Source organism: Sander lucioperca, chromosome 19 (genome assembly GCF_008315115.2).
Source record: "Sander lucioperca isolate FBNREF2018 chromosome 19, SLUC_FBN_1.2, whole genome shotgun sequence".
NCBI lineage: Eukaryota > Metazoa > Chordata > Actinopteri > Perciformes > Percidae > Sander > Sander lucioperca.
This window is the reverse complement of record NC_050191.1, coordinates 8,353,416-8,381,404: the sequence shown is the minus strand read 5'-3', so window position 1 is coordinate 8,381,404 and position 27,989 is coordinate 8,353,416. Positions and strand designations below refer to the sequence as shown.

General features: G+C 39.4%; 1 protein-coding gene across 8 annotated transcripts in view; it reads left to right on the top strand.

The window, feature by feature from the left end:
* Positions 1 to 620: 620 nt before the first annotated feature.
* The window catches only part of dtnba (dystrobrevin, beta a), a 39,636-nt gene continuing 12,267 nt past the window's right edge, over positions 621 to 27,989 (top strand). For 2 of the 8 annotated variants that reach the window (XM_035995794.1, XM_031322365.2), the window contains exons 1-20: positions 625 to 919; positions 6,128 to 6,179; positions 11,633 to 11,724; positions 11,851 to 11,931; positions 12,303 to 12,516; positions 12,651 to 12,736; positions 13,007 to 13,161; positions 13,387 to 13,486; positions 13,656 to 13,822; positions 15,071 to 15,195; positions 16,532 to 16,603; positions 17,934 to 18,011; positions 19,250 to 19,337; positions 19,553 to 19,632; positions 19,998 to 20,111; positions 22,298 to 22,394; positions 23,989 to 24,009; positions 24,294 to 24,447; positions 25,407 to 25,496; positions 25,795 to 25,842. In XM_035995794.1, the coding sequence (XP_035851687.1) occupies positions 11,634 to 11,724; positions 11,851 to 11,931; positions 12,303 to 12,516; positions 12,651 to 12,736; positions 13,007 to 13,161; positions 13,387 to 13,486; positions 13,656 to 13,822; positions 15,071 to 15,195; positions 16,532 to 16,603; positions 17,934 to 18,011; positions 19,250 to 19,337; positions 19,553 to 19,632; positions 19,998 to 20,111; positions 22,298 to 22,394; positions 23,989 to 24,009; positions 24,294 to 24,447; positions 25,407 to 25,496; positions 25,795 to 25,842 (1,861 nt within the window). In that variant the 5' untranslated portion in view covers positions 625 to 919; positions 6,128 to 6,179; position 11,633. Of the gene's footprint in view, positions 920 to 4,262; positions 4,394 to 6,127; positions 6,180 to 11,632; positions 11,725 to 11,850; positions 11,932 to 12,302; positions 12,517 to 12,650; positions 12,737 to 13,006; positions 13,162 to 13,386; positions 13,487 to 13,655; positions 13,823 to 15,070; positions 15,196 to 16,531; positions 16,604 to 17,933; positions 18,012 to 19,249; positions 19,338 to 19,552; positions 19,633 to 19,997; positions 20,112 to 22,297; positions 22,395 to 23,988; positions 24,010 to 24,293; positions 24,448 to 25,406; positions 25,497 to 25,794; positions 25,843 to 27,735; positions 27,981 to 27,989 lie in introns of those variants that run through there. The other 6 variants (XM_035995789.1, XM_035995788.1, XM_035995791.1 and 3 more) reach the window with 6 other exon arrangements.

Genomic DNA, 27,989 nt, shown 5'->3' with positions numbered 1-27,989 from the left:
AAGTAGGCTACAATATTTCAATATTTCCCTCTTAATCGTAGTGGAGTAAGTATCAAGTAGCAGAAAATGGAAATACTCAACTGAACACTCAAAATTGTACAGTACTTGAGTAAATGTAACCTACATAGTTACTTTCCACCACTATTTTTGAAGTAGTTTACTTCAATGTTACTAGATAAAGTACAAGTAAGTTAGGCCTATGTCGAAACTATGCTGAGTAAATGTAGCCTATTTCCACCACTAGACTCAATGTAGTAAACTTTACAATTCAATTGTACTCAATTCGGCTATACAAATACGTGAGTAGTAGTCTAAATGTACTTTAATACTGTCCAATTTTACTATCTTAAAAACACTTGAAATATTAATTTATGTTAAGATAACATGGGATTAGGCTAGCATAAAAATGAAATAAAAGTTAAATTTTCCGGTCGTAGCGGTTATTATGACGTTTAAAAGAGAACGTTAACTGTTGGAAGTTGTAACGGTTAAAGCAACTTATGTAGCTAGCTAACGCAGACTTATTTGCCATGAAAAACAAGCTAGTTAGCTAGTGTTACCAAACCAAAACTGTATTAATCAATGAGTAACATTCATTAGTTGGATTTGTCAGCGGCACACATCGCTCACTGTCACCGGGGAGGGGGCAGGACGGACCGAAGAGAGAGGAGTGACTTTCTTTCAAAAATACAGCAGCAACCGGTACAGCAGCAGCGGGTATGGAGGGTGTGAAACATGGTTCACTACGGAAATAAATAACGGGACCGGACGATATTATTTAAACCAAAAAAGAGGAGGGCGCAAAACACGGCGAAAAGTGGACATTTCAAGAAAGAAGAAACTGGGTGAAGTCAGAGTACCACACGTTTCAGTGTTGATATTGGTATTTGGCCACGAATACCTGCCGAAAATAGTCCCGGTGAGTAGCCAGACCCCCGTTTTGCAGTCTGTTAAGGGATTAAGCATAGTCACAAAGACAAAACTTCTTAGGTCTTAGTTGGTGTAGCTAGCTAAATCTGACTTTTGTTGTAAAATTTAATCTGAGTTTGGTGAGTTCAAGAACACATTCATTCGGGGGAACAAGGTGAACAGGGAGTTAAACTTTTCTGCAATATGGCCGCTCAGATGTCATACAGCTTCCCAGAAGTAACGTTAGCCAACGTTAGTCAGAATTAAAATCAGCTTTGACTCAAGTCTTTTTGAAATCATGGCAGCTCAAATACCGTTGAAATACTGTAATTAAAAATGTTTCTAATGCGGTGTCCCTCTCTGTCTTGAGTAAAGTCAAGCCTACTTTTCAAATCAAAACTACTTGGTGTTTGATTTCTAACGGTAGTGCTGCTTCAATGGGAAGAACGTTATTCCATTAAAAAATCTGGCAATTTTACGTTACCTGGCTTATTGCCAAACAAACAGGCTTTGTAGAACATAACTTAATACTTCTTTGAAATCGTTACTGTCCACTGTGAAATTCGGCACACTATATGTTAAGTGGCTCTGATTAAGGCTTAGAGACATGCATGTATGTACAATTAAAATGCAACAAGCTTAATGGAAACAGAGGATGTCAATGTTAGGGCTGATCATAAATCATTTCATCTGACCAGTTGGGTGAAATTAAATGGTTTAATAAATTACAATATGCTTTAATGAATCATCAGCAGTCTAATAAATCATTGTATTTGATATGTGGGGTCAGCTGAAATGATTTATCACACCACAACCTGCCAGAGGGTGTTATCGGAGACGGCATATTCAGCTAGGGCTCTAGCAGAATATGACAGCCCCACCCCTACACAAAATGTGTTTAAAGCATGTATAAACTGCAGCTAAGGATCAAACGGCAAATAATCGTCAAGCTCATTAACTAACAGTGCAATTATAGGGTAAGGTATACAGGCAGGCAGGCAGGCAAGCAAGCAAGCAAGCAAGCAGGCAGGCAAGCAGGCAGGTTGCAGACTTTTGAAAACTGTTGCCCTGTGGAGGAAACTAAACAGAGAGGGATGGCAGTAACTGATGGGCTGTGTGTCTCTACATTTTCCCTGGTAGGTGCTTATTGTGTGCTTCAATTTAGCAGTGGGGGATTTGCTTACATTTTTAACATGGCAAAACAAGAGAGCAAAACAAGAATTAACCCCCCCCCCCCCCCCCCCCCCCCCCACACATATCTCCAAACACGTTTATAAAAACAAAAAAGCGTAGTATTTTATCTAAATGTACCTGCAGATCCTCTGAGGTTTCTTCATACTACCATCCTACCATAACATTGCACCTCAGTGTCTCCATATGGAAAGATTTTAGTTGATTTACAGTAGTGCTGAGTTGTGTTACTGTCTCCACTGTGGGTGGCGAGATAATAGTGGTTGAGGGGAAACCTATGATTAGCACAGCAGTCATTCCTATCCAGCCTCTAGTTTATATAATTTCTTGTGATTTAAATTATAGTGAAATTGAAGTATTCCTCATGTTGCAGTTGGATGGACTTCAAAGCGCTCTACTCGTTTACTGTTTGCTATGTGTGATACCTCTGATAACTTGCAAAATAGCCGGAAAAATGGTGCAAAGAGGTGATGAAGACTTTAGATGAATTTGGGGACCTTTTTTTTGTCTTCCGACCTCTGAAATCTTTCTTAGAAACTTGCAAGCTGGTTGCACATATTGTAGAGTATTTCAGGTATGTCAGGCTGCAAGTTCAGTGTCGAAAAATCAAACATTTCTACTCTGTTATGCACTCTGGTTTCTTGAGGACAGTAAACACAACTTTCGCTTCCTATCTCTTTTTCTTTCTTTTGTCTCTTTCACCATCTCACTTTGTCACTCTTTCCTTCTTTCCGGCTTCTTAGTACATCTTGATTTCTCTTTGCGCTTCTTCACATCTTTTTCCTGTATGCATTACTCTTTCTCTCTTTATTTTTTTTCTTTCTTTGCAATTGGCATGCCCACCTGACAGCTCTCTGGGCACACCACCCTCCACACCCAAAAGCCAGATCTGTTCAGGTTTCAGTTCCAGACTTAAGTCTGCTTTGGTTGCAGCCACAGGTCTAGGATTTGTGGAAATGGACGTGAGAGGAATCTGATAATAGGACACACGTTGTGTGTCGCCATGTTCACAAAACTTAGTACTTTCAGTAAAACAGCATTGTGTTACTGTAGAACAGTCAGTAGGGGGAATGTTCCTTAATGCTTGGTGTTCTGGTTTATTTTAAACATTAGAGTCCATCTTGGGTGGTTGGGTGGAATAGGAACATGTTCTTTGGTACAGCTTTCTGGACCTGTGAACCCCTCCACAACAGACTCCACCATGTCTCAACCTCAGAACACACTATAACTTCTGACTTCCAGTCCTCCAAACACCCTTGGCATGCTAGCTGTCCATCTCTGATATGTAACCAGAGATGTGTTGCTTCTGTTTTTACCTGCCTGGTGACAACCCCAGGGTCATGCCTGGTCGGTCGGGCTGTCTCTTTGGCAGCACAGGGGTCAAAGGTCAGGAGGGAGAGATGGGAGAAGCAGGAAGAGGCTTTTGCTTTCGGTTCAACCTGCTTGTAATCAATTCAGTTGAAAGTGTTTCTCTGTAGAAAAGAGGCTGTAAGAGAAGTTAAGGAATTTGTTAAAGAAGAGTAATAACAGTTAGTTGCAGCCCCCACCATCATGCAACATACAACTTAAGTCTCCATTGATACCCAGAGTACCATTACACCCACTAGAAATACTGCTATACAAGCATCATACCAGGGCTGGATTACATTGACTGGACCAAATCTGAAGAAACCTCAGCTAAAATTGTACTGCTCTTTGTTTAACACTTAGTGTCAGTTTAATTGGGCTCAATTTTGTCTAAAATGCTTCAGGACATTTGAGACCGAGGCAAACCACCGGTGACGCAGTCAACTCTTGAAAATGCCCAAACTACCAAGTTTCTCAATTTTTCTGAAACCATAACTTTTTTTTAAATTAATTCAGAACGTTGCTGTGGAGCTTTCAGAGGGATTTGTGGTTCCGGCCAGCGAGCCTCATCTGTTTCGTGTGTAACAGTAAAGAGACGTTTAGAGGTTAAATGGTATTTCAGCAACGTCAATGTCTAAAGTTGCAGCATACTGTAATATATCATGTATAACACACACATACACATACACACACACACACACACACACACACACACACACACACACACACACACTGGTCAGATCCTGTCAGGGCAGACAGTGAGAATAGCTAGCAGCTGCAAGTGGTAATGTGGTCATGCAGCATGCATGGTGTGTGTGTGTTAAACACCCTCTTACCCCTCTTTAGTACCACCTCGCCTGCCTGACGCCCGTTTCTGTCTTGTATTGGTGTTGTCGCTGTGTTGCTTCTTCTGTCCAACAATACTTTAGTTTGTTGATTCACAGCGGTGAGTCGAGTGTGTTGATACAGAATGTTTTTAAAGCCTGTAGTTTGCATGTTTTAGAGTAAATCCTAAGCGTGTGCGTGCGTGCGTGCGTGTGTGTGTGTGTGTGTGTGTGTGTGTGTGTGTTTAATGCACAGGTGCACTGGTTGGGTGGTCTGCACTGATGCGACACCCCTCTTACACACAAACACTGTGAGGGGAAAAAAAGAATTAAAGGTTGAGACTCACCGTCGTCAAATTTGCTTGCATGCAGTCAAACATTGTTACATGAGTATGTGGATGTGTAGTGCTTTTGTAAAGTATAGGGCTGTAGCTAATGAATATTAAATATATATCGATGAGTTAGACTATAAATTGCCAGAAAATAGTGACAAATAGGGACATTACAATTGCCAGGACATCTTCAATTACTAGTCTGTATCATCAACCATGTTTACTCAACAAGTGGGACACTGGGGGACGTTTGAAAATACAGCTAAACATATAGCGACAGGTTGACAGTTTTCAGTGCGATGATTAAGATCACATGTGACATTTGAGGTTAGTAACCAGACACAAACTGGAACATCATATTGTTGTAACTGATCTATCAACATGTCCTGTGATAATGTGATAGAAAACAGCACATTTTAATTTAACTATTGGTGTAAAGTATAGCGTTGTGCCAGTGTTTTTGTCTGTTAGTTGTGGCAGTTGAATTTCCATCTCTAATACAGTGAAAAGTTTACTGTATGCATGTATCAGCTGTTTTGATCTGTCTTGCTTGTGACACATGCTGACAGGATTTAACGGTCTGCCTCTTGCAGTTTGTCTTGATAGGTATTCAGGCTGGATGTTTGTTCATATCCAACTCTCTTTAGGTTTTCTATGCATTCACACCCATTTGTCAAAGCTCTGCATGAAATCAGCCTCCTTCATGCACAGAAATATAATGCGTGTGCAGAAATAGCCCTTGTTTTGTGGTCATTGTATCCACGAGGCTTGAGTTAGACTGCATTTGTGGGACAATATTTAGATTCTTTGTTGTGTGTGTCATTGTGTGAATTCATTATATTTTGTTTGGCACTTTGCAGCTGTTCAGCATTGGCCATCTATATATAAAACAGTGAATGATGATTTACAAATCATGTTAACTTGTTTCCAGCTCTACAAGAATATTCTGTATTCAGAGCATATGTTAAAAAGAAGAAGAACATGGTTTTGATTGATCTTACAGTTTGAATATCCTTAAATGATCCATGAAATTTGTGACTGTAGCATTAGTAGAGTGAGTTCTTTGTGCTATGTTGCAATCAGATGGCCTAGTTTTGATATCATGGTTATATTTGTAATGGTTATTGGCTTATATAAAATACTACCAATAAAGTTCTTTAAATCAGAAAAACCTGCAATACACCAGTCATAAATTGAGTTATTGATTAAACATAATGGATAAAAAATTGATTATTATAGGATGTTCAGTTGTTTAGATGAGCTACAATCAGGGAGGATCCTTCATCGTATCAGCAGTGATTACAGATGACATAAATGACCAGAATTTCTTTATAACATAATAAAAAGAAAATTTTGCAAACATGTGCACAGGTCTACTGAGTGTGTAGGAGAGTGTGTACCCCACAGATTGTGTTTAGTGTGTGTTTATATTCGTGTGTCCTCTGCTGTCCCCAAAGAGCCTTTGGCATTGTTGTCTACAGAATGAAAAGACTATTCTCTTCTTTCTCTGTGTCCCTCTGCTAGACTCTGCTTTATTGAGGCTCCTCTGTCCTGTGTGACCCCCTGACACATAGAGGTATGACCACACACACACGCACACACACACACACACACACACACACGCACACATATACACACACACACACACACACACACACACAAACTGAAAATCTAAGCATTCAGCAATGTTTTTTAAACCCTATCTTAAGCCAGAAGTTAGTGAAAGACTGAGAGTGTATCTCTGTGTGTATTCAGGGCAGCGTGTGCTGTTTGTGTATTTGTTTCCGTAAAGCTCAGCAAATGTCAGCCATAATAAAACACCATGGTGCAACAGAGCAGCGAGCATCACCACCCACACAAACACAGAGAAGCAACACACATGCAGTCAGCTGTATATACCTCTCTACTTCCGTTTCCTATTCTTTCTGTCTCTCCCCCTTTATACTTTACTTTCTATAGCTAACTTGAACCCACACTGCACAAAGTAACTCGTCTGTCAGTCATCAGTCACATTAACTGTAGAGTTTTCACTGAGTGTGTGGAGGCTTTTATTTCCATCGGAAATCAGGAACGCAGTTGTTTTGTGAACAGAGCTCTTTGTCATTATCACCTCATTTTATAATCCATATTGAGTAGGGGATGTAACTTTGCATCGTGAATCGGTTAAAAATCAATTTAAATGTGTAAAGATTACAAGCGGGTGAGATAAAAAATTAATCCAGGGTTCATACGTTTTGAAAAAACCTGAAAAACACAGCATAATAATATGTGATTAATTTAAAAAAAAATCGTTTAATAAAAAATGTATTTCACGTCGTCTTAACCTCAACGTTCTATTCGGGGCGCGATATTACGAATCCCACTATGAACGTACATTGTCATTCATTTTATTGTTAAACCTCTGAGTGTAAACTTTAACACAGACTTTTATTCTTATTGTATAATGTCGACTAACATTTTCAGGAGTACATAGTCATGGAAATTTGCCGAAAAGTCATGAAAAAGTATTGGTTAAAATGTGTATGAACCCTGTTAATCACAATTCCATTTTTAAACAGCCTAGGGCAGGGGTCTTCAACGTTTTTTAAACCAAGGACCCCTTAACTGAAAGAGAGATGGAGCAGGGACCCCCTACTACATATATTGTATAAAATGAAGTTGCATATTAAACTGGGCCTACAATAACGTGTAGGGCGGCCTAAAGCCTTTATACATACCTTTTTGTTGCATAGAATACTAAGCTATTAAAATAATAATTGTTGGCATGATTTCATTAATCATGTTTTGATGTTAAACATACATGTGGCACAGTGAATCCTTTGGATTAATTGTATCTGTGGATGGCTATCTTAGTGGCTAGCTTACCTATAGGCCAGTAAGCCTATCACAAATAGGCTGATTTATATTTGCTAATAATATGTTGGATTCATGTTAGGACATTTTGATTTTTCAAAAAATTACCAATAATTTGGTGGCCCCCCTGCAGTAACTCTGAGGACCCCTGAGGGATCCTGGACCCACTGTTGAAGATCTCTGGCCTAGGGCATGACGTAGTTAACATACAGCAAGTAACGTTAGCTGGCTTAAACACGGTTAAAATGCTGACAGCTAAACGATGTGAAGTGTGTCTGTATTTCACTGGAAAGGATTCCAGCAACGGGACGTACAACAGTCTGCAGCTAAAGACACAGAGTGGACTAGCTGCACTTGAGACACCATGCTGCCGCTGTCGGAGAAACAGTTGGGAGTGTTGCGTTTGGGTCCGGCTCTGTAAGCCTGTGTTGCCCTCAGTGTTGTTGTAAAAATACCCTTCTGCCATCTAGTGTTTCTTCTTTTTGTCGTTTAACAGCAAATGACTGGTGAAAAAATAGTTGTTATAGTTCTTACATTTTAAATAAATTATTTAAATTTAACCATACGGTCTTAACAATAAACAATTGTTATTTAAGATTAAAATACTATTTCAGTTGCACTTTTGATAAGAGGACACATCTGCTGTTTTGCACAGTTTATATAAAGGAATATTTTTCAGTCATTTCATTCTGTAAAAAAAAAAAAATCGTGATAAAATCGTATCGTGAACTTAAAATCGTGAATCATATTGTATCGGTAGTTGAGTGTATCGTTACATCGCTAATATTGAGTTTTACTTCCAAAGCAGCAAAAAGTTTGTAAGCAGTGTGGTAGTAAAGCAATTACTCTGCTGCCCACCCAAATCATGTAATGACTTTGTTTTAATAGCAGAAACTATTTCACAGTTGACAAAAGTTGTCAGTTGCCAAAACTACATTTGTATTTTAGCCAAATTTGTTATTTGTCAATATTTTGGTTTATGTCCAAATACCTGCAAAATGAATGGCATTCCCGTCAGCCTTAACTGAGTTTAGTGCTAAGTAGCAAACATTAGCATGCTAACATGATAAACTAAGATGATGAATATGGTTGCAAAGTCAAACAAACAAAAATAATTGAAATTCCACAGCTTTATGTTTTTTTTTCCAATAATTTGTCATCATCCTTCTACGCCTAGTTTAATGAGAAATGGCTCAAAGCCTACTTTTCTGTAGAAGAGGCAAATATAGGTCTGACTTTTGACACAAAACCCATAAACCAAAAAGTCAGTAATAAGAACTGTAATAACGTTATCGAAATGAGAAACAAATCATTTTTGAACTTTTAATTGAGATTACAAGGAAAGTAGCAAGGACGTTATCCTTTTTAAAACTTTGTTAAAAACAAAGTTAATTTAAGCCTAGAACTGTTAAGCATAATGATGTATGTGTACTATAATATTTCACTCCGCCTATATTTTATTGTTTTGAGTGAATTTTGGTTAGGTAGCTGCAGGTGCTCCATTCATTTATGAAGCAGGGACCTGGGTAAAAGTCTGTTTGATTTGGACGTCACTTTCTAAAAACAATGTTTGGATCTATTTCCTGTGACCAACCTTTGTACTCCGAGCCAGTGATTGGGAAAACGACAGCCAAGCTGTTCCTGGCCCTCTGACATAGTTGGGGGTAATTGCGGGAAGGATAATTATATCTCAGATGGTTTAAACCTTGCAGAGTTAAAATAGGAAGCAAGTCTCACAGACCAAATGTTCCTGACAGACAGACAGACAGACAGACAGAGTGTTGTTATCACTAAGGCCAGGCTGGAAATATCAAATTCCTCACCAATGGGAGTCCAGTGTGGTAACTGGTGACCTGGGGAGACTTTATTTTTGGCTCACGTAACATACAGACAGTTCGTGATGAAGTTATAATGAGCGACTATAAAAATGTTCAGCAACAAACCTTTCATTGGCTCACATGTATCCACCTGTTCAGCTGCCTTCCTGTATTGCTGGCTGTCCTTTAAAGGTATAGTTCACCATTTTGGGAAACGTATTCGCTTTCTTTCATCTTCAATCTCTGTCAGAAAGCCAATGAGAGTATTTCCCCAAATGCCGAACAATTGTAACATTAGATAGTGGAAGGTGAAGATGTTTCAGAATTAATCGCCACCTATTTTAAGAATCGATTAGTTTTTCAAGCAACAAAAATTCCATTTAAATGTGACTGTAAAACAAAAAAAATGATGACATCACCTTAGGCTTTGCTAAATTGCGGTGGGCATTTTTCACTATTTTCTGAAATTTTACACACCAAATGATCAGTCGATTTATTGAGAAACTAATCTACAAACCAAGTTGGGAATTAGCGTATTTGTTAAGCACCAGTAAACAATATAATAAGGCCTAGTCTATCTTGCTGATAGTGTCAATGTCCGAAAACAACTGCCCTATCAGAGCTGCATAATGTCCAATATCTGCTTGGTGCTAAATATGCCCAAATGCACCATTACTTTCACCAGATGTATCTGTGGATTCCAGTTTTTATCAAGTATGTTTGATATTTTGCAGTATGAGTGGTCAAGGTGGAACTTTACAGTCGGGTAACATGAGCTGTCCTCTGACAAAAGTTGTCTAGTGTGTTTCTAGTGTCTTACTCAAGGGCACTTGGAAGGAGTGGCATAAGTTGTCAAGAGAGCACATTTGGGTTAGAATAAAGAAAGTTACACTTGACTAGCTGGTATCAGCAGCCTTAAGAGTGAAACAGCTGTATAAAGATGTATGGGAATTTTAGAGCGGGAGAGTGTGTCTGAGTGTGAGAGAGAGATTGACTGAAAGGAGGAATCCTTCTTTTGTCTAGATGAAGCATGAAGTCTCCTGGGGAAGCTTTTAAATCCTCTCTGGAATGTGTGTGCGTGTGTCTCTGTGTGTGTGTGTGTGTGTGTGTGCGTGTGTGCGTGTGTGCATGTGTGCGTGTGTGTGTGTGTGTGTGTGTGTGTGTGTGTGTGTGTGCGTGTGTGTCCACATTTAAGGAATGCAAATATTTGTGTGTGTGTGTCTGTGCGTGTTCCAGTTTTGTGGGGTAGTACAACTGTTACCATGGCGACTGATATCCTGTGGTGTTTTCTTTGTCACCTGACAGTGGTTGACAGCTAACTTCCTTTCTCCATTTCTTTTTTCCTTTCTTCATTTTTTTTCATCCTCCCTTCCTTTTTTCTTTCCTTCTTTCCTTCATTATTCTTGTCTTTCCTTTCTTTTCTCCATTTCTTTTGCTCTTTGCTCTTTGTTTCGCTCTTTCTTTCACTCTCTCTATCTCTGTACCCTTGTTAAGTAGTCTAAAATGCCAACCTACAGATCAGATTTCCTCAGCTGCTCTCATTAATGTGTTTATTTACTAAGCACTCAGCTCATCCTCCGGTGGCCCTGAGTTTTGACTCTGAGCCGCCTGCCTGCCTTTAGTGTGTGTGTGCGGGTGGGTGTGTCGGTATGCATACACTAGACCTCTGTGTAAAAATAAAAGTTACAGTTACACAGACAGTGCCTGGTTTGTTTGTGTATTTTCTGGCCATTATGTCACTTATGAGTATCCCATCTAAGGTTTTTCTGAACTTTAAGTCACTTTTTAAAATGTTGAACAAATCATATCCACCAGAAACATATCAGAGAACATTACAAGAATTGATTGCTGTTGGTTTTTTAAATAATTTGTTGACCATATTTCCTGTAAAAGACCAAAACTGAAATGCACTGAGTCATACAATCGTACTCTGTACATGAGAGAAACAAGATAGTGACTGCAGATGAAAAAGAGGTTTAAGCTAACTCTGGTACATTAGGCCAAATAGTGTACATGGTCACCAAACAAGCAAATAGAAATGTTTAATGATGTTTCTCAATATGTGTATGGAAACCCAGGTGCTGAGTAGGGCTGCCACCTCTTAGTCGATTAGTCGACTAATCGGTCGTTTTGGTCTTAGTCGACTAAGATTTCTTTAGTTGATAAGGCATTTTTTATGCTTATTCATGCTTAATTACTCATTTCCAAGAAACTTATGGGCACATTTCTGGTAAACACAAGATTTAAAGTGGTGCTTTTGCAGGATTAATTGTGGAGAAAGTCAGTTTTACAGATGGTTAATCTTTAGTCGAGGACAGCCCTAGTGCTGAGTTTTTCTGCTGTTTTGTGTTTTCTGCAAGATGGTGATGGAGGAGGGGGGACAGAGAGACAGAGGGAGGGGGACTCCAGTGACAGCAGAAGCAGAGGGGAGACAGATCCTCGTAGAGCTTGGTGAGTAACTCTTGACCCCTGATATAAGACTTACATGAGATTGTAATGAGCCCAGAGATTGTTTTTCCATTCCAGATACACAATCACCCAGCAGAGTTTGTAAATGTTTTCATCTTTTCGTCACAGGGGAGCAGAACTTGGATGCCATTTGTCTCTCTACGTATCGAACAGCCTGCAAGCTCAGATTCATACAGAAGAGATGCAACTGTAAGTCATCCCTGGTCTCCTTCAGCATGGGAACATTGGTTACTAAGAAAATGACATGGCAGTTTGAATTTTGTCTGTTGCTTCTTCTTTGTGGAAATGCTCTCTAGTGCAGTTTTAACACTTCATAGTGTAAATACAGAAATTTCCTTGTCAAATAAGTTTGTGATGTACAAAAAAAATAATATTAAAATGTCACCGATTTTTTACCCTTTTTAAATCAGGTTACCTTTTGTTGAAACTAGAAGAATAATTTCAAAATACTATCACAACAACTGTTTTAGTTTAAGAAAAGTGGGAAATTTAACTCTACAATAAGCTTTTTAAAATCATTATGCGGGGATATTTCACTGACTCGACTTGTCTCTTTCCAGTGCATCTGATCGACATATACAATGTGATTGAGGCGGTGCGGGACGCTGGTCTGAACGCTGTAGAGCTGAACGCCGGCATCTCTGTGACCAGACTGGAGAACTTGGTGTCCTCCCTGTTCAACCAGCTCAGCAAGCGCCTGCCCACCACACACACCATCAACCCGCGAGAGAGCACCGTCCTGCTAGTTGAATTTATACTGGCCGCCATTGACGGGTAACTAGAGAGAAATCTGTGGATGCTTAAGATGGAAAATTGTGTTGATGGATGCCCACAACATACATGGCCATGTGTGATAATGTCACATATATACTGTTCTACGGTGTGATATGTTTTTGTGTTTGTCCCAGTGAGCCTGACAGCCGTCTGACGGTGCTCTCTGTGAAGGCGATGCTAGCCACACTGTGTGGAGGGAAACTGGTAGATAAACTCCGCTGTAAGTACTAGTTAATACTTAATACCATTAGGACTGACATGGAACCTGTTACAGGTCTATCCTCTTACATTTCTCAGAAATATTTTAAACATTCCCCAGAAAATGGGCATGATCGTACTGATTTCATATGTTGGCTTTGGGGAGAGAGATAGAAATAGTGATAATGAAAGCATAACAGGAGCAAGAGTTTACATTTTGTATTTGTGGTATTTGTATTTTTGTGTGTGTGTGTGTGTGTGTGTGTGTGTGTGTGTGTGTGTGTGTGTGTAGATATTTTTTCTCAGGTATCGGACTCCAGCGGTGTGTTGGTACAGTCCAAGTTTGATGGTTTTCTGAGGGAGGCTCTCAAGCTGCCCACCGCTGCACACGAAGGCCCGTCCTTTGGCTACACACACACCTTAGCACGCTCATGCTTTCCACAACAGGTTCGCTCACACACCTCATCCATCTGTCCTTTTTATTATATAGATTTATTTCATAGTTATTGTTTTTTTGCCTACGTTTTCTGATAATGGTATTATATTATCTACAGTGTTTCTGCAACAACTCAGTTTCTCCTCACATGATTATAAAAACTGAATCTGATTCTAATTGTTCATTTTTAGTTTGTGTTCCTGAAGAGTTTTGTCCTTTTGTTTTCGTTGATGTAGAAGAGGGTGATGCTCAACATGTTCCTCGATATCGTAGCTGACCCTCCTCCGTGTCTTGTCTGGCTGCCTCTCATGCACCGCATGGCCAACGTGGAGCATGGTACACACACACACACACACACACACACACACACACACACACACACACACACACACACACACACACACACACACACATATAGATATAAGATAACTTGTGAGACTTGTTTGTCATGCAAAGCTGAAACTATCAATGACAGATTCTCTCTCTCTCTCTCTCTCTCTCTCAGTTTATCATCCCGTGTCATGCTCCTACTGTCGTGGCAACAGCATGACGGGCTTCCGCTATCGCTGCCTCCGTTGCCGTGGGTACCAGCTCTGCCAGAACTGCTTCTGGCGTGGCAATGCCAGTGGCTCTCATAGCAACCAGCATCAGATGAAGGAGCACTCATCCTGGGTAAGACACTGTGTGATTACTCATTCATCACACCAGGGGGCACTCCGTGCGTTTGTGCTCTCTTGGACGTCCTTCTTCAATAGGACCATTATTCATTTTTGGGTACTTGGGAAGTAAGACGTAACTAACATGACATGACATTTTGTCTGGTCCTCACTTCTTCAAGGAGATGTTTTATGGTTAAGGTTAAAATCTGGATTAGTTAACTGAATAAAATCTAGACTATGTATATATGTGTTTATGTACAACATAGCCAAAACTTGCGATTATCCCTCAATAAATCCGGACAAGGAGTCAGTAGCCAAACAGAGGTGTATTTCCACCGACATATTTTTGAATATTTTGCTCATTATGATGTATTTATTTCCAAAAATAGGAATGGAAATATCACAATCTCATAGAATTACATGATAACGCTACTTTTGCAAATGTACGTACATGAGGGCCCAACCGTCTTCTCATCGCTGGAAACTCATCCTAATAATCCTCTGCAGACTTTACATATGGTTACCAACAGGATTCAGTTTTGGGGCTCTATTTTACTCTCAGTTTATCTGATTCACTTCTCCACACTTTACTCTTAAAAAACAGTTACATCATGTCTCCTGTCTGCTTTGATGAGGTATGCTGCATTGCTGTGTTAAAAAATTAAATCAGAAACTGAAGTCAGAACTTTGACGATAATTGTCTTTTAACTTGGCACATTTGCGACATAGGGGATTTTATCCGCATAGGATAAAATGTACAACATGGATTAAGTTGTTAATTAGATTTTAATATTTTAACTCTAATCACTCAGCCAACGGTTTGTTTATTTGTTTTATTGCATTAGCTATACTGCCTGGGGCCTATAGTAAAAGGTTACTACAACAATTTAATTGGATTATGTAAATAAAAATAAGTAAATAATAGTACATACATAGTCATGTACATATGCACATATACATACGTGTACTTGCATATAAAACGGGTAATAAATAAAAAAGGTTTGAAATTGCTTCAAAGTTCAATTTTTAATATATTTCCTGGAGAGGAAAAACAGGGAAAACATACTGTACCTTAATCAACCCTTCAAACCTTAGATAGACAATAAAAGTACCAAAATTCCTTGGAGTTCAATCCTGCCCTTTTAATGCAGTTAACATTGCTGCAGAAAATTCCTGGGTTACAAAAGTCATATAGTTTATGAATGATGACCTGATAGGTGTGTGTGTGTCTGTGTCTGTGTCTGTGTCTGTCTGTCTGTAGAAGTCATCAGCGACAAAGCTTGGCCGAGCCCTGAGCAGGACTCTGGGCTGTGTGTCCTCCAGAGAGCCCCCTCATCCTATTTACCCAGAGGAACCTGAGAGGACCCTAAACCTCTCCAACATAGTGTAAGACCTCACAACACTCACAACAACACTAATGACTGACACAAGGAATGGTCCATTTAAAGCACGCCTAGGTAGTGTTGGAATGAAGAAATGCCACATTCTTTATCATGAAAATGAAAAGTTGAATTTGTAAGGATGCCTCAACAGTCTTAATTGGCTGTGTACAACCAGGGCCTAATGTCAGCTAATGCTAGCTATTGTGTGTCTTCTCAGCTTGTCTTACATGTATGGCACTTTTTAGCTATCACAGATAAACGGTTCAATGATTTTATCATATAGCGCTGTGGAGATAGGTCTGCCTATGTGAGACTAGTGGCATTGTAAATAGCACTGCTAGATCAACAAAATGGATGGAAACAATATTGCATGGTATTTCTAGAGTCAAGGTGATGGAGGTAGGCCTTAGCAATGTGGTTGAAATAAATAATTGTTAGAAAAAAAACAACGTATTTTGTTTTTTTAATTTCAACCAAAAGAATCCTCAACAACAAACTTCTTTTGATGATATTGGCATTCCTCTGGAAGACTATAAACAATAAAACTGAATTATTGCCCAGCCCTTTATGTAAGTACATACAGTGTTGTTGCTGCATAAGACATAAGTTAATGTTCAGGCGGACAGTTGAAGGGTTTTGTAGAAGCTCTAATAGGAATGTTGAAACTTGCCACTGAAAACTGTAACTTTTCATTACAGAAAGTTAAACATTTACTACCAAATCGCAGACTCTTGGCCTAAAATAACATTTAGGTCTGTTATCACTGATACAGTTACATGTACACAAGAAGTTCAGATAACACGAGACCACAAAAGTCCCACCTCTATAGCGAACCACTTTATTTGCTCCGCCCCTTGTAGTTGATCCACACTGTTTGATTTTCCAACATCGACAGACTGGGTCGTTACAGACTTCCAAGCATTGGGCACATAATCAGGCTAGGTAGACTGCATTAGCACAGATGTGAGTATATTTATGATGATGCTGTGTCAGGTTTATTTCTCTCACAAACATTATTTTTTCTAATGTTTTGTCTTTTTTTCTGATACCTCTGGATCTGCATTCTTTCTCTCTCTCTCTCTCTCTCTCTCTCTCTCTCTCTCTCTCTCTCTCTCTTCCCCTCTGGTGATCTTTGCCCTGTCTGTGTTTGCTCAGACTAGTACAATTCACTATTGCATGATTGCACTCAAAAGCACGTCAGAGAGAGTGTGTGAGTGTAAGAATGTGTGTTTTCTGACAGGCAGGACTTTGTGTTTAATGAGTTCATGTTGTTATCCTTACTCTGTGTTTACACTGTTGATAATATGGGTCTGATACATTGTGTGTTTCTGTGTGTGCAGCCCCTCTCGCCCCACTGGGAACACCAGTGAAGCCATGTTGCTGTCCTCATCAGTGCCCGAGTCCTCCACAAGGTAAAGACTGACATGAAGAGTAGAAAAACACCAGTTTATTGTTTGTGATATTTTGTTCTGTATATAGTAGTAATAGATCTGGAGTTTAAAACCACAGGTTACATCGGTAAATACTTGGTTGAGTCAACATGTATGGGTTTTTAATAGCTTGAACTTTTAGCTTTTAGATTTTGTGGATTTGCTGCTTTTTTGTTTTATGTGATGGTAAATTCAATATTTTGGGGTTTTGGGCTGTTCCTCTGATTTCCATTTCTTGTCTTTCTTAAGGTGCAGCACGTTGAGCTCTCCGTCTTTGTACTTTTCACTTTTTTCTGACATTTTGTGGAGCAAATGATTAATTGGAAAAACTATTGGCACATTATAGATATTGAAAATAATTGTTAATTGCAGCCCAAAAGTGAACGGAGAATTAAACAGACGGCATTTGGGAAAAAAAACTTCAGCGGAAATGTGTTCATCAAATATCTACAAGATTTTTGGATGTCACCTTTTACCTTGTCGAAAAAGAAAATTTCGACTGATTGCTTACCGGATTACATTTTTCAGTTTTTAGTTTCTACTTTGTAATGTTTTCTTAAATTAGGCATTGAATGCCTCTTTCCATCTTGAGAAATGTTGGAGGACTGAAAACACCAAGGTCAAAGGTGTAAATAGGTCCAGAATTTTATTGTTCCAAATTCTGACAGTCTGATATGTGTTTTACAAATGCATTACATTATATCACCAGACAAAAAAAAAAAAGGATCATTTTCACTGTAAGCAGGGTGAGCAAAATGACAGCAATACATTGTGCTGAGACATTTAAGAAATTACCTTTTTATTGTTTGAAAATAAATGAAATATGTTGAGATATATGTGATATTTAGTTAATGAGAATACTGTACATTATAATCTGAATAATTTTAATTCACGTTTATTTAGCCACTCACTCATTCACTGTGCAATAAATTAATAATCTACTCACATATACCTGGACACTCTACCTGCTCTTAACTGCTAATTTATGCTAAATGTTATTTATTTATTAACTGTATAATAACACAATACCATACACAGTCCTATATATCTATATATTTATCTTTATTTATCTGTAGTTTATTGTTGTTTACTGTTTGTTTACTTTTTGTAAAAAATATTTAGCTAAAGGTTTATTGTTATTCTTATACTGTATTTTTTTCTATACTGTATTTTTTTATACCTCTTTATTTAAAGAGTGTGTGTTTTGTAAGCTGCTAAAATCTGCTGCTGGAAATCTAATTTCCTTGCGGGAGTCATCCCAAAAGGATCAATAAAGAGAAGTCTAAGATTTTTCTGTTTTTCTCTCGTCCAGTTTGGCAGCCGCTCAGCGTATGAATGAGGAACACGCTCTGATTGCTGCGTATGTGAATCGCCTCCAGACCACCCCAAGGTGAGAGTGCAGTACAGATAGACCCGAATTTAGTCAAAGTGCATCCAAATTTGGTTTTGTAGCTTATTATTATTGTGGTGAAGAGCAAAGATCAAGTAAAAACAAATGAAATCAATGTGTAAATCGTCTCCAAGCTGTTTGCAAGATGTCTACTGTATCTCTATCCTACACACGATAGGCGGCAAAACCGCTTTGTGCCGGCAGTTCCATTGGTTTCCTATGGGGAGGGTGCCCAACTATGCGCCGCGCTACCCCTGGCGTTGCACACCGCTTGGATTTGCCGCTTTGCGCTGTGCTCAAAGTTCAAATTCAACTTTGACCTAGTTGCTGCTGACCTTTCGAAAGTGCAACCAATGAGATAACAGCATGTCTTTACCTAGCAACGGGAAATAGCTTCCTTGCTACCCTTGATGGCGTTTACCTGCGCTGTGCTTTGCTCTCTGCGCTTGGGTGCAGATCAGCAGAGAGCAAATCGCGTATCATGTGTAGGCCAACATTAGGCCAACTGATTTAAAGGTCCCATGGCATGAAAATTTCACTTTATGAGGTTTTTTTAACATTAATATGAGTTCCCCCAGCCTGCCTATGGTCCCCGAGTGGCTAGAAACGGTGATAAGTGTAAACCGAGCCCTGGGTATCCTGCTCTGTCTTTGAGAAAATGAAAGCTCAGATGGGCCGATCTGGAATCTCCTCCTTATGACATCATAAGGAGGAAGGTTACCTCCCCTTTCTCTGCTTTGCCCACCCAGAGAATCTGGCCCACCCATGAGAAAGAGAGAGCCATCATGACGCAAAGTGGCAGTTGGTCAAGGCCACACCCCCATCCTCCACCTTGCCCCCCCCTCTCTCCTCCTCAATAGCATTTAAAGCTACAGACACAGAAATGGCACATCCTAAGGAAAGGTCATTGTGGGACTGGCTCTAGTGGCTGTAATTCTGCACCAAGGCTGAATTTCGGGAAAGAGACTTCAGATACAGTATTAGGGGACCACTAAGGTCTATATAAAAGAGACTTCAGATACAGTAGTAGGGGACCACTAAGGTCTATATAAAAGCATCCAAAAAGCAGCATGCCATAGGACCTTTAAAAACGGTTATCCACAATCAGCTCTTGGGGAAACATTTACACCCAGTAAATGAATAAAGAATGGGAAGAGTTAAATTTTTTTTTTTTAAAAAGATCATTAGTTTATGGTGCTGTGAGTAAGTTGCTGATTGTCCTGCTCTCTGTGCGTCAGTAGTGTGGACAGTCCCAGAAGAGAAGATGAAGAGCACAAACTGATCGCCCGCTACACCTCCCGACTGGCAGAGACTGACAGCACAGGAGTGAGTCAACAGCACCTTGTTTTTTCACAAACAGTAAACGGCTAATACATAAAAACACAACTAAGTACTTCTGTGTTACGTATACATAGAGCTCTGACGTACAATTGTGCGTGGTCTCTCTCTCTAAACTTAGACCATCTTTTGGTTGTTAAATGATAAATGGTCATCACACAGTCAGTGAGCTCCAGTAACTCAATGTTGTGTGTGTCTTTCAGGTGATACCTAACCGGAGCATCAACTTTGATGTGAACAAACAGAAGAGGGAGCTCATTGCTCAGCTGGAATGCAAAAACAGGTAGAAATGTGTGAATAAGCGGATGAGTCACTAATTTTAATTAATTAACTTTTAGTTTGACTCATGCTCTTGTAAGTCTGTCACGTTGTAGTTGTATTTGTGACTTTATATATGCAGTAGGATTTCAGTTGTCCCTGTCTGGTGGTTTTACTGGCCCAGTTTTACTCCACATTTAGAGAACAGTGGTCTTATTTGGGGGGGAAATTGGAGAAGTTATGCAACTTATTCCTCATTCCTCCACATAATCTACAAAAGCCTGCGGAAGTGTTTAGAGTGTTCTTGCCCTGTCTTTTCACAGTCTGTTCAGTCATGTAGTGCTCCCCCAGCCTTAACAGTAGCTTACCAGTATGTTTTTCATTTCCCAGAGAGATCTTGGCAGAGATCAAACGTCTCCGTATAGAACATGACGCAGCGTGCCAGGCCAGTCCGGGGAAAGGCAGCACCAACCCGACTCTGCTGGCCGAGCTCCGTCTGCTCAGGTGCTGTAAACACCGGAACTGCCCAGGAGATGGGTAGTCTGGTCTCCTGCTGCACACACATACTATAACGATTATTAGTTGTTTTTTTTTGACATATCCACAGAAGTGATGCCCAAACATAATTTTAAAAAAACAATCAAAGTTTGCCAGCTACCTTGCGTTTTCTACATTGTGTGCCACAGTGTCAGATTTGATGGGAAATCTGCCGCGTTGCTTTGCAGCACAGAGGGAGAGTGCTTTATGGCAGATGGCGATGACAGATGGTGGAGTTTGAGAAAAGCCAACGTAAAAATCTCTTCCAACATGTTCATGCTATTTCTACAAAACAAAATTCCAAGGGAGAGGAGTGATTTAAAGCAATAACAATTCTGCTAGAGAGATAGTTGCAGTAAGGATGATGGAAGGATACTAGTGGTTTTAAGTGCTACACAGAGCAGCTTTAAATCCACTGATTTTTATTTGATTGGTGCATCTTTTTTCTTCTTCTGATGCTGAAAGTTTTTGTTAGTAGAATAATGCCTCAATCGCAGTCATGGATGTGGCCACTCAGTGGCGCCAAATTCAAAAGTTTTAAAATTCTACAACACAAAATGTACTGTTTCTTTCTTTGTAAGTGGTTTTGACTAGAATATTGAAAACAAAATGTGATGAATGGAGCATGTTTCTGATTTGGGACTAAATTATATAGATGAAACTGAAACAACCTTAATAACACACAATAGCTAATTCCCATAATTCAAGGTAACTACACTCTGTTTTATTATAATAAATGCACACCAATTTTGTACCCTAAAATGTCCAAGTCTCCCTTCCCTCTTCACATCTCAACGGTGGATACCGTAACTATTTATGTGTAAATTCATTATCAGTAATATCTCTATATGAAGTTGTCCGATGGTGTCACCTCTTTGAACTTGCAGTTATGGTAATCTTTCTTATCATATCCTTGATCATTTAAAAAAAAACTTTTTGTCAATCTTACTGTTAAAGCTTTAATTTGGGATCATAATGACTCAAATCTGGAGTATACTGCATAACTGTTGTCTGACAGTTTGCTTATTTACTCATTTTTCCTAACATGTGAGGAGAAGGTTAAGGAAAAGAAGGAAAGCTTCTACTTCTTGTCCCATCCAGACCACATACTGAAGATTGTAAACACCTCTCTAGTATGATGTTATGTGTGTACACTCACTGTAAATAGTAAGACTTTATCAAATGCGGTTTGGATTCAATCTGTACTTCTCAAAGTCTTTAAAGGCCTTGGCGGTCGGCACTAGAGCATTTTTCAGCAGACATAAGTGCACGATGAACGTCCCTGCTGCTTCTGCCATCTGAGAAGCAGTATACATCAGACTTTATGGTGTGTTCTCAGAGGCTCATGGTGTTCTCATGTTCTGGTCAGCTAGTTCTTTCACATCTCATCTCCACTGAGTCTCCTCTTCAAAACCTGTAACAACTGGTCACTGAGAATAAATGCTAGGATGTCTTATGCTGTGTTCCTTCGATCTTCAACCATTCATGCTTCATTCAATCTGATCGCTCTACGATTTGCATTTTCTCTGGGAATGCTCTCACCTTCTTCTGCTGTTTGGGGATCTCCCAGGATCCTTACCTACATTTATGCTAGATTTTTGATCTGGCTAACAGAAAATGGATACTGTTGATGTGGCTTCGTGCAAATGAATTTGTACCAGATCAAATCTGGAGATGCATGACCGGAGTTTAAAGCTATAGTGCGTAGTTTTCTGTCTCCCCCATGAGGAATTCTAAGTAATGACAACAAAACTGTTGGCGCGTCCACATGACACAAGCCTTCTGAGATCAGGCACAGCCCCCACCCCCCCGCCTCTCCTCCACGCAGTTGCTAGTAGCCAAGGAGGACACGGAGGCGAGCTGATAGTCTTAATTAGCTTTGTAGCAACTCATTTGGCAATAGCTTGAATGTAACGGATGTTCATTAACATCAAAAGGTTACGCACTAAAGCTTTAAATGTGGCCAGTAAGTCTAACCTCTGAGCTCACCGAGTTTTTAACGTTCTGTCCTTTTGCCTTTCTGTATCTGTGTACCTTTTGTAACCTCAAATTATTTCAGTTGATCTATGTCTTCTGCCTTCTCTGGTTCTTTTGTTGCTGCCTCCTGACACTCTTATTATGCGACAGTAATGGAGGGTTGGTGTGTGTTGCAGACAAAGGAAAGATGAGCTGGAGCAGAGGATGTCATCTCTGCAAGAGAGCAGGAGGGAACTGATGGTGCAGCTCGAGGGACTGATGAAGTTGCTCAAGGTGACACACACACACACACACACACACACACACACACACACACACACACACACTCTGATTATTGTTTTCAGCATGGTGTATTGCCACACACTAGAGCAGTGGTTCTCAACCTTTTTTGTGCCAGCGCCCCCCTATCCATTATCCAGGTCCCTAACCGCCCCACCATCAAATAAGATGTTGCCCCGAATATTAATGATTACGCCGTAATATTAGGCCTATTATTGTTGTTACTATTGTTATCAAAAATAATCAAAAAATCATATCATTGAATGACAAACAACATATTTATTAGTTTCCCAGGTATCAAAAAAGCCATGTGAATAGAAATTATATTTACAGGTGTAAATATATTTACAAAAAAATGCAACCCTTTGACATTCAATTTAAATAACCGCAGCCAATCAGAACGTCTAGATATGTAACATTCAAACTTTAATTAGGTATTACAAACACTAACAGTAGCCAATCAGAAACAGCTAGCAATTTATTCACAATTTATTAAATATATTTTTCATTCAAATCTAAATCTATAATCGAATTGTTCCAACGGAAAACAAGGTGGCACTTATCAAGGGGTAAAAGCAGAAGGATTTACTTCCGAATGGAAATAAGTTTACAACCTTTGAAAGTTAGTGAGAGCCCTTTGTTGATGCTTAGAAGAGTATAGGTTTGCTATCGCCTGTCTTGCGAGTAAATAGCAGAAAAAAACGTTTGGAGAAACGCAACACCACATCGCGCTGCGTTTTGTGGCGGTGTGAGAGTCCCGTACAGTAAACAGTTACATCACTGCCTCTATCGCTTCCACAATTAGTTTTAAAACACCAAACACAAGCCCTGAACTGCCGGGGAGTTTGTGAAACGGCTAAATGTTTGCCAAACAACAAATTAAAGTCGATGTCTCTCGCTCGTCTCTTTTCTTTCTCTCTTTCTCCGTGAAATGAAGCTGCCTTCAGGTGCGGTCAGAAACGTTGTGTTCTATAAACGATCTGACGAAAAACTGTTACTGTGAAATATAAAGTCTACTTGTGCTACATTGGGGGGTTAAAGAACACCACCCTGAACGCAGCTTCACGCTGAAGTACGGAGCTCATCTAAGATGTGTGTTTGACGTCCCGTTTCCATGAAGGCAGCACAGAGCTGCGACAAACAAAGCTGACAGAAACACAGAAGAGAAGAAGAGTTATGATACACTGGCAGGTTTTAATGTAGCAGACCACTGTTTTTTAGTAGTTTAAAGTGTAAACATGTATTGTTATTGTGAATCTTTGGTTTAAACTAGCTTTCAAACAAACACCCCTCAAGGGCACCTCAACGCCCCCCCTTTCCAAAATATTGCTTCCAGTGTCCCCCGTCATCCTCTGAAGGCCCTCTGGGGGGCGGTACCGCCCCCGTTGAGAAACACTGCACTAGAGGGCAACGTTTTCCTTTTTCTTCACACTTCCCTGCCTGTCCTCACTGTAACAAGCCTCACTTTTCTCTTGCTATTTCCTCCTTAAAAATGTCACCCTTTTCCAGCTCTGACTGTACCTGACCTCTTCTTTTCCATCCTTTTCCTCCCCATTTGTTTTCGACTGCCCATGTTGTGGCCCTGTAGGATGAGGAACAACGACAGGCAGTAAGTTTATCCCCCTTATGTTGGACTCAAAGTGGTGGCAATGTGGTTATTGAGCCCTTATTTCATGCAGAAACTTAAAATGTCAAAAATATGTCAACTTTACACGCAATGGAGAAACTGCTTAATTTTTCGAATCAGGACCTAAACACTCACCTTTTTCCAGCAGTTACCAGAACTTTTATTACATTGTGGAGGTGATGTCAGCTGCAACAAAAATGACAAGTTAGATGTCATAAAGTCATAAATGATGATGTGCAACAACCCCTTATAAATCCATCTCTTAGGCGCAGGCGGCTGGTTCTTCTCACACCTCTCCTTCTCGACCGAGCCCATCAACCGTCCGCTCCGTAGGCGCTGCATCTCCCCAGGCTCACATGTACGCTCCTCAAGATTCCCTCGCTGGGGTTGGTGGTGACGTACAAGAAGCATTTGCCCAAGGTAAGTCTTACACAGAACTTACAGCAGGGTAAAAAAAAAACATCCATAAAACAATTATTGTTTTTATGGGCTTGGTGGTTTTATGGTTTTGGTTTTGTATATTGTCTCAGGTTTAACACTCTGAGACAATATACGAGAAGGTATTCATCATTGGATCTTTTTTCACCTCTTTGAGACACAGGAGTGATGTTTCTGGTAGGATTTATTCTTGACCTAACAGGGTTTACATATTGTTCCACCACTTTTATTAGCAGCTCAACAACAATTTCGCTCTTAAGAGTTTTAGCTTTCATATATATAACCGAGTATATGATATCACATGAGTTGAATCTTCCATATAACTGCTTGTCTAAATGTTTTACTTGTAAGTGATGCATTTAAATCAAGCTATACATTTCAGGTTTGCAGATGAAAGGTCTAACTCTTTAGGATATTGGTATTTTAATGCTGGTTTCACCTTCATGGTGTGCTGTAAAACCTGCAGCCTGTAATACAAACCACTTGACAGGAGCTAATAGTTTAAGTAGCCCATTTGTCATAGGAAATCCTGTGTTGCCATAAAATAATTTATAATGTTACACAAGAACACAAATGCACCACATTATCAAAACTTGGTGTAAAACATTAAATCAAATCACAAATTTGCCTCAACGGGCTTAAAAGGTGGTTTAAAAAAAGGCTTGTCCTAAGCTATACAGTTATTTGTTTAATTCTGCTCTACTGTAGATGCATTCTTGAGAAAAATATGTCGTGTAAAAAAAGGGAAAGGAGACAAGTTAACTTTTAAACGTGATTTGTTATTTTGCTGTATCAGTTAAATAGCTTTTTATAGCTTTAATTATGCATTAGGTTGTTGAGTTTGTTATGATGTGTAACCCTAACCTCAAAATCTGAGTAAATGTAATCTTTGTACCGCGACGTACAATATTGGATCTTTTTCTCACATCTTTCCATAACAGGCCCGAGAAGGAACCTGAGGAATGACCTTCTGGTAGCAGCCGACTCCATCACCAACACTGTGTCCTCACTGGTCAAAGAGCTCCACTCTGGTACACACACACACACACACACACACACAAAAACACAAACACAAACACACACAATCATATATACAAACCCACGCTTCCATAGTATCCTGCAGAAGTTCTTTTGACATCTTTGTAGCTTTGAAGAGATCCACTTTTCACAAATTTGTTTAAAAATATGTTTGATGTTTATATATTTGGGTATAAAACGGCTCAAGAGTGTCACGTTTGAATTCTTTCTGTATAAAATGTAATTATAAATCTAAGAGTGCTGAAGTTTTGGTCCAACACATGTTGACACATTGCCCTCTTTTCTGACCAGATGATGTTCGGGAGGAAGAGGAGAGATTGCTAAACGGGAAGGATAGAGGTAAGTTATTGTATGTCCTCAGTACCTCACGTTATCTTTTCACACTGAATTACTATCCTCTTTTTCACTTGCTTCCCTTGCTAACAAAATGTCACACTAACATAATCCTTATAATGCTTAACCTTTGCATCGGGACTCCCATGCGCTGCTTGACATCGGTCTCAGTATTGCTTAAAGCTTTAGTGCGTAACTTTTTGATATTAATGAACGTCCGTTACATTCAAGCCGTTGCCAAATTAGTTGCTACAAAGCTAATGAAGACTATCAGCTCCACACAACTCTCTCTGTATTTCTCAGTATGGCTATGTTCAGAAGATTGTGTCGTCCGGCAACTTTCCCGCGCAGAAGCTCGAGTAAAGAAAATGACCTTCTCTGAAGAGTCCATGTTTTTTAATCCTCCGTGTCCTCCTTGGCTACCAGCAACTGTGTGGAGAAGGGGTGGGGGCGCGTGTGCGATCACGGAAGGCTTGTATCATGTGGATGCGCCAACAGTTTTGTCGTCATTACTTAGAATTCCTAATGGGGGCGATAGAAATTACGCACTATAGCTTTAATTAACACATCTAGACCCAGATGCAAGTAATCAGTGTTTTTAAAATGTTATCTTTATCATGCAAAACCAACACCAAACAATAAAATAACATGATAAATAAATAATAAATTAAGTAACATAAAAGTCTACCATTGACTCAACGCTTCCTTTTTAGAGGGGTTTTCTGAAAGTGTTCATGTAAAAGGACGTGAACTGGAGCGATTTTATAGCTGAAATCAGATTATATTTTGCATGGTTATTCATGGAAAATAATTTTTGATAATGAAACAAAGCACAGAAATTTGATCTCATGACTTTTCAGAGATCATCTCTCTAGGGCATGAATGAACTTCTGGCTCTCTGATAATTATGTTTTTTTGTTTGTATTGCCGGCATTGTGAAGGGGCAAAAACGGGTAAAACTATTAAAAGACAGTGGTGATAATTCAGATACTTCACTTAAGTGAAAGTAGCAATAACACAATATACAATTACTACAAGTAAAAGTCCCGCATTCAAAATTCTACTTGAGTAAAAGTACATAAGTATTACCAACAAAATGTACTTAAATAATCCAAAGACCCCCAAGGTCCTGAAAGATAATATTTTGTGCGCACAGGTTATTATCTTTTAAAACAAGATAAAGAATAGAGATTTTTCAGGAGCTCTCCTGTTAGTTTTGTTGCAGGACAACTTACAACTGTATCATTGTTATTGGTGACCTCATTTAAATCATGAGCGGGGCTCAACTCCAACATGAACCTATTCAGCCACATAACTGAAAAAAACCTGTGTGGGTATGCAGCGCCTTTAATCTATAATAATGCACCATATCATATCATGATCATATGTTTCGTATATAAAATCAAAGTAACAAGTGACTGTAGTTGACAGATAAATGTAGTAGAGTAAACATTCTATATTTTCCTAATGTAATGGAGAAGTACTATGATTTGGAATTACTCAAGTAAAGTCCAAAGTAAAAAAAAAAAAGGGTTAACTGCAGATTTTACATACATCTGACAGAAAATATTAAGATGAATTTATCCAAAGTAAATACTAATAATACAACATTGGCTGCAGAAAAACCTCAGTCGTAGGTGGAATACATCAGTTAGCTAATTTTTCATAAAATATATTAATATACTGAACTGTATGACCCCTTGAGTTTATTGGAGATAATGGAACAGAGTCTCTTTTTTTTTTTTTTTTTTTTTTGCACACATAAAAGTCGCTCTGGCTTACATCATGAGGTATTTACCAAGACGTTTTATGCACTTGTACTTGCAGCTTTTCCTGCATGTCTTTCTGTGTCTGTGAGACCACGTGCACAGTCTCTATACGACTCCACTTATTCTCCAGGTGCTCTCTCTCGTCTGCATTGCAGCAAGCTTCATAAATATGCCATCTCATTAGCCATGCTTTATGGAGCCCCTCCTCTATACAAGAGGACCGCCTGCAGAGACGAAGCGGTGAAACTACTTCCTGGTCTGCTCACTGAGCCCAGACCAAACGCTTATAAGAATACTAACCTGCAGTACTAACCCACCGACCCCCGAACAGCCAGACAGACAGGAGGCCAGGGTTCAGCCCCACCGTGCAACACAGTTAAGTCT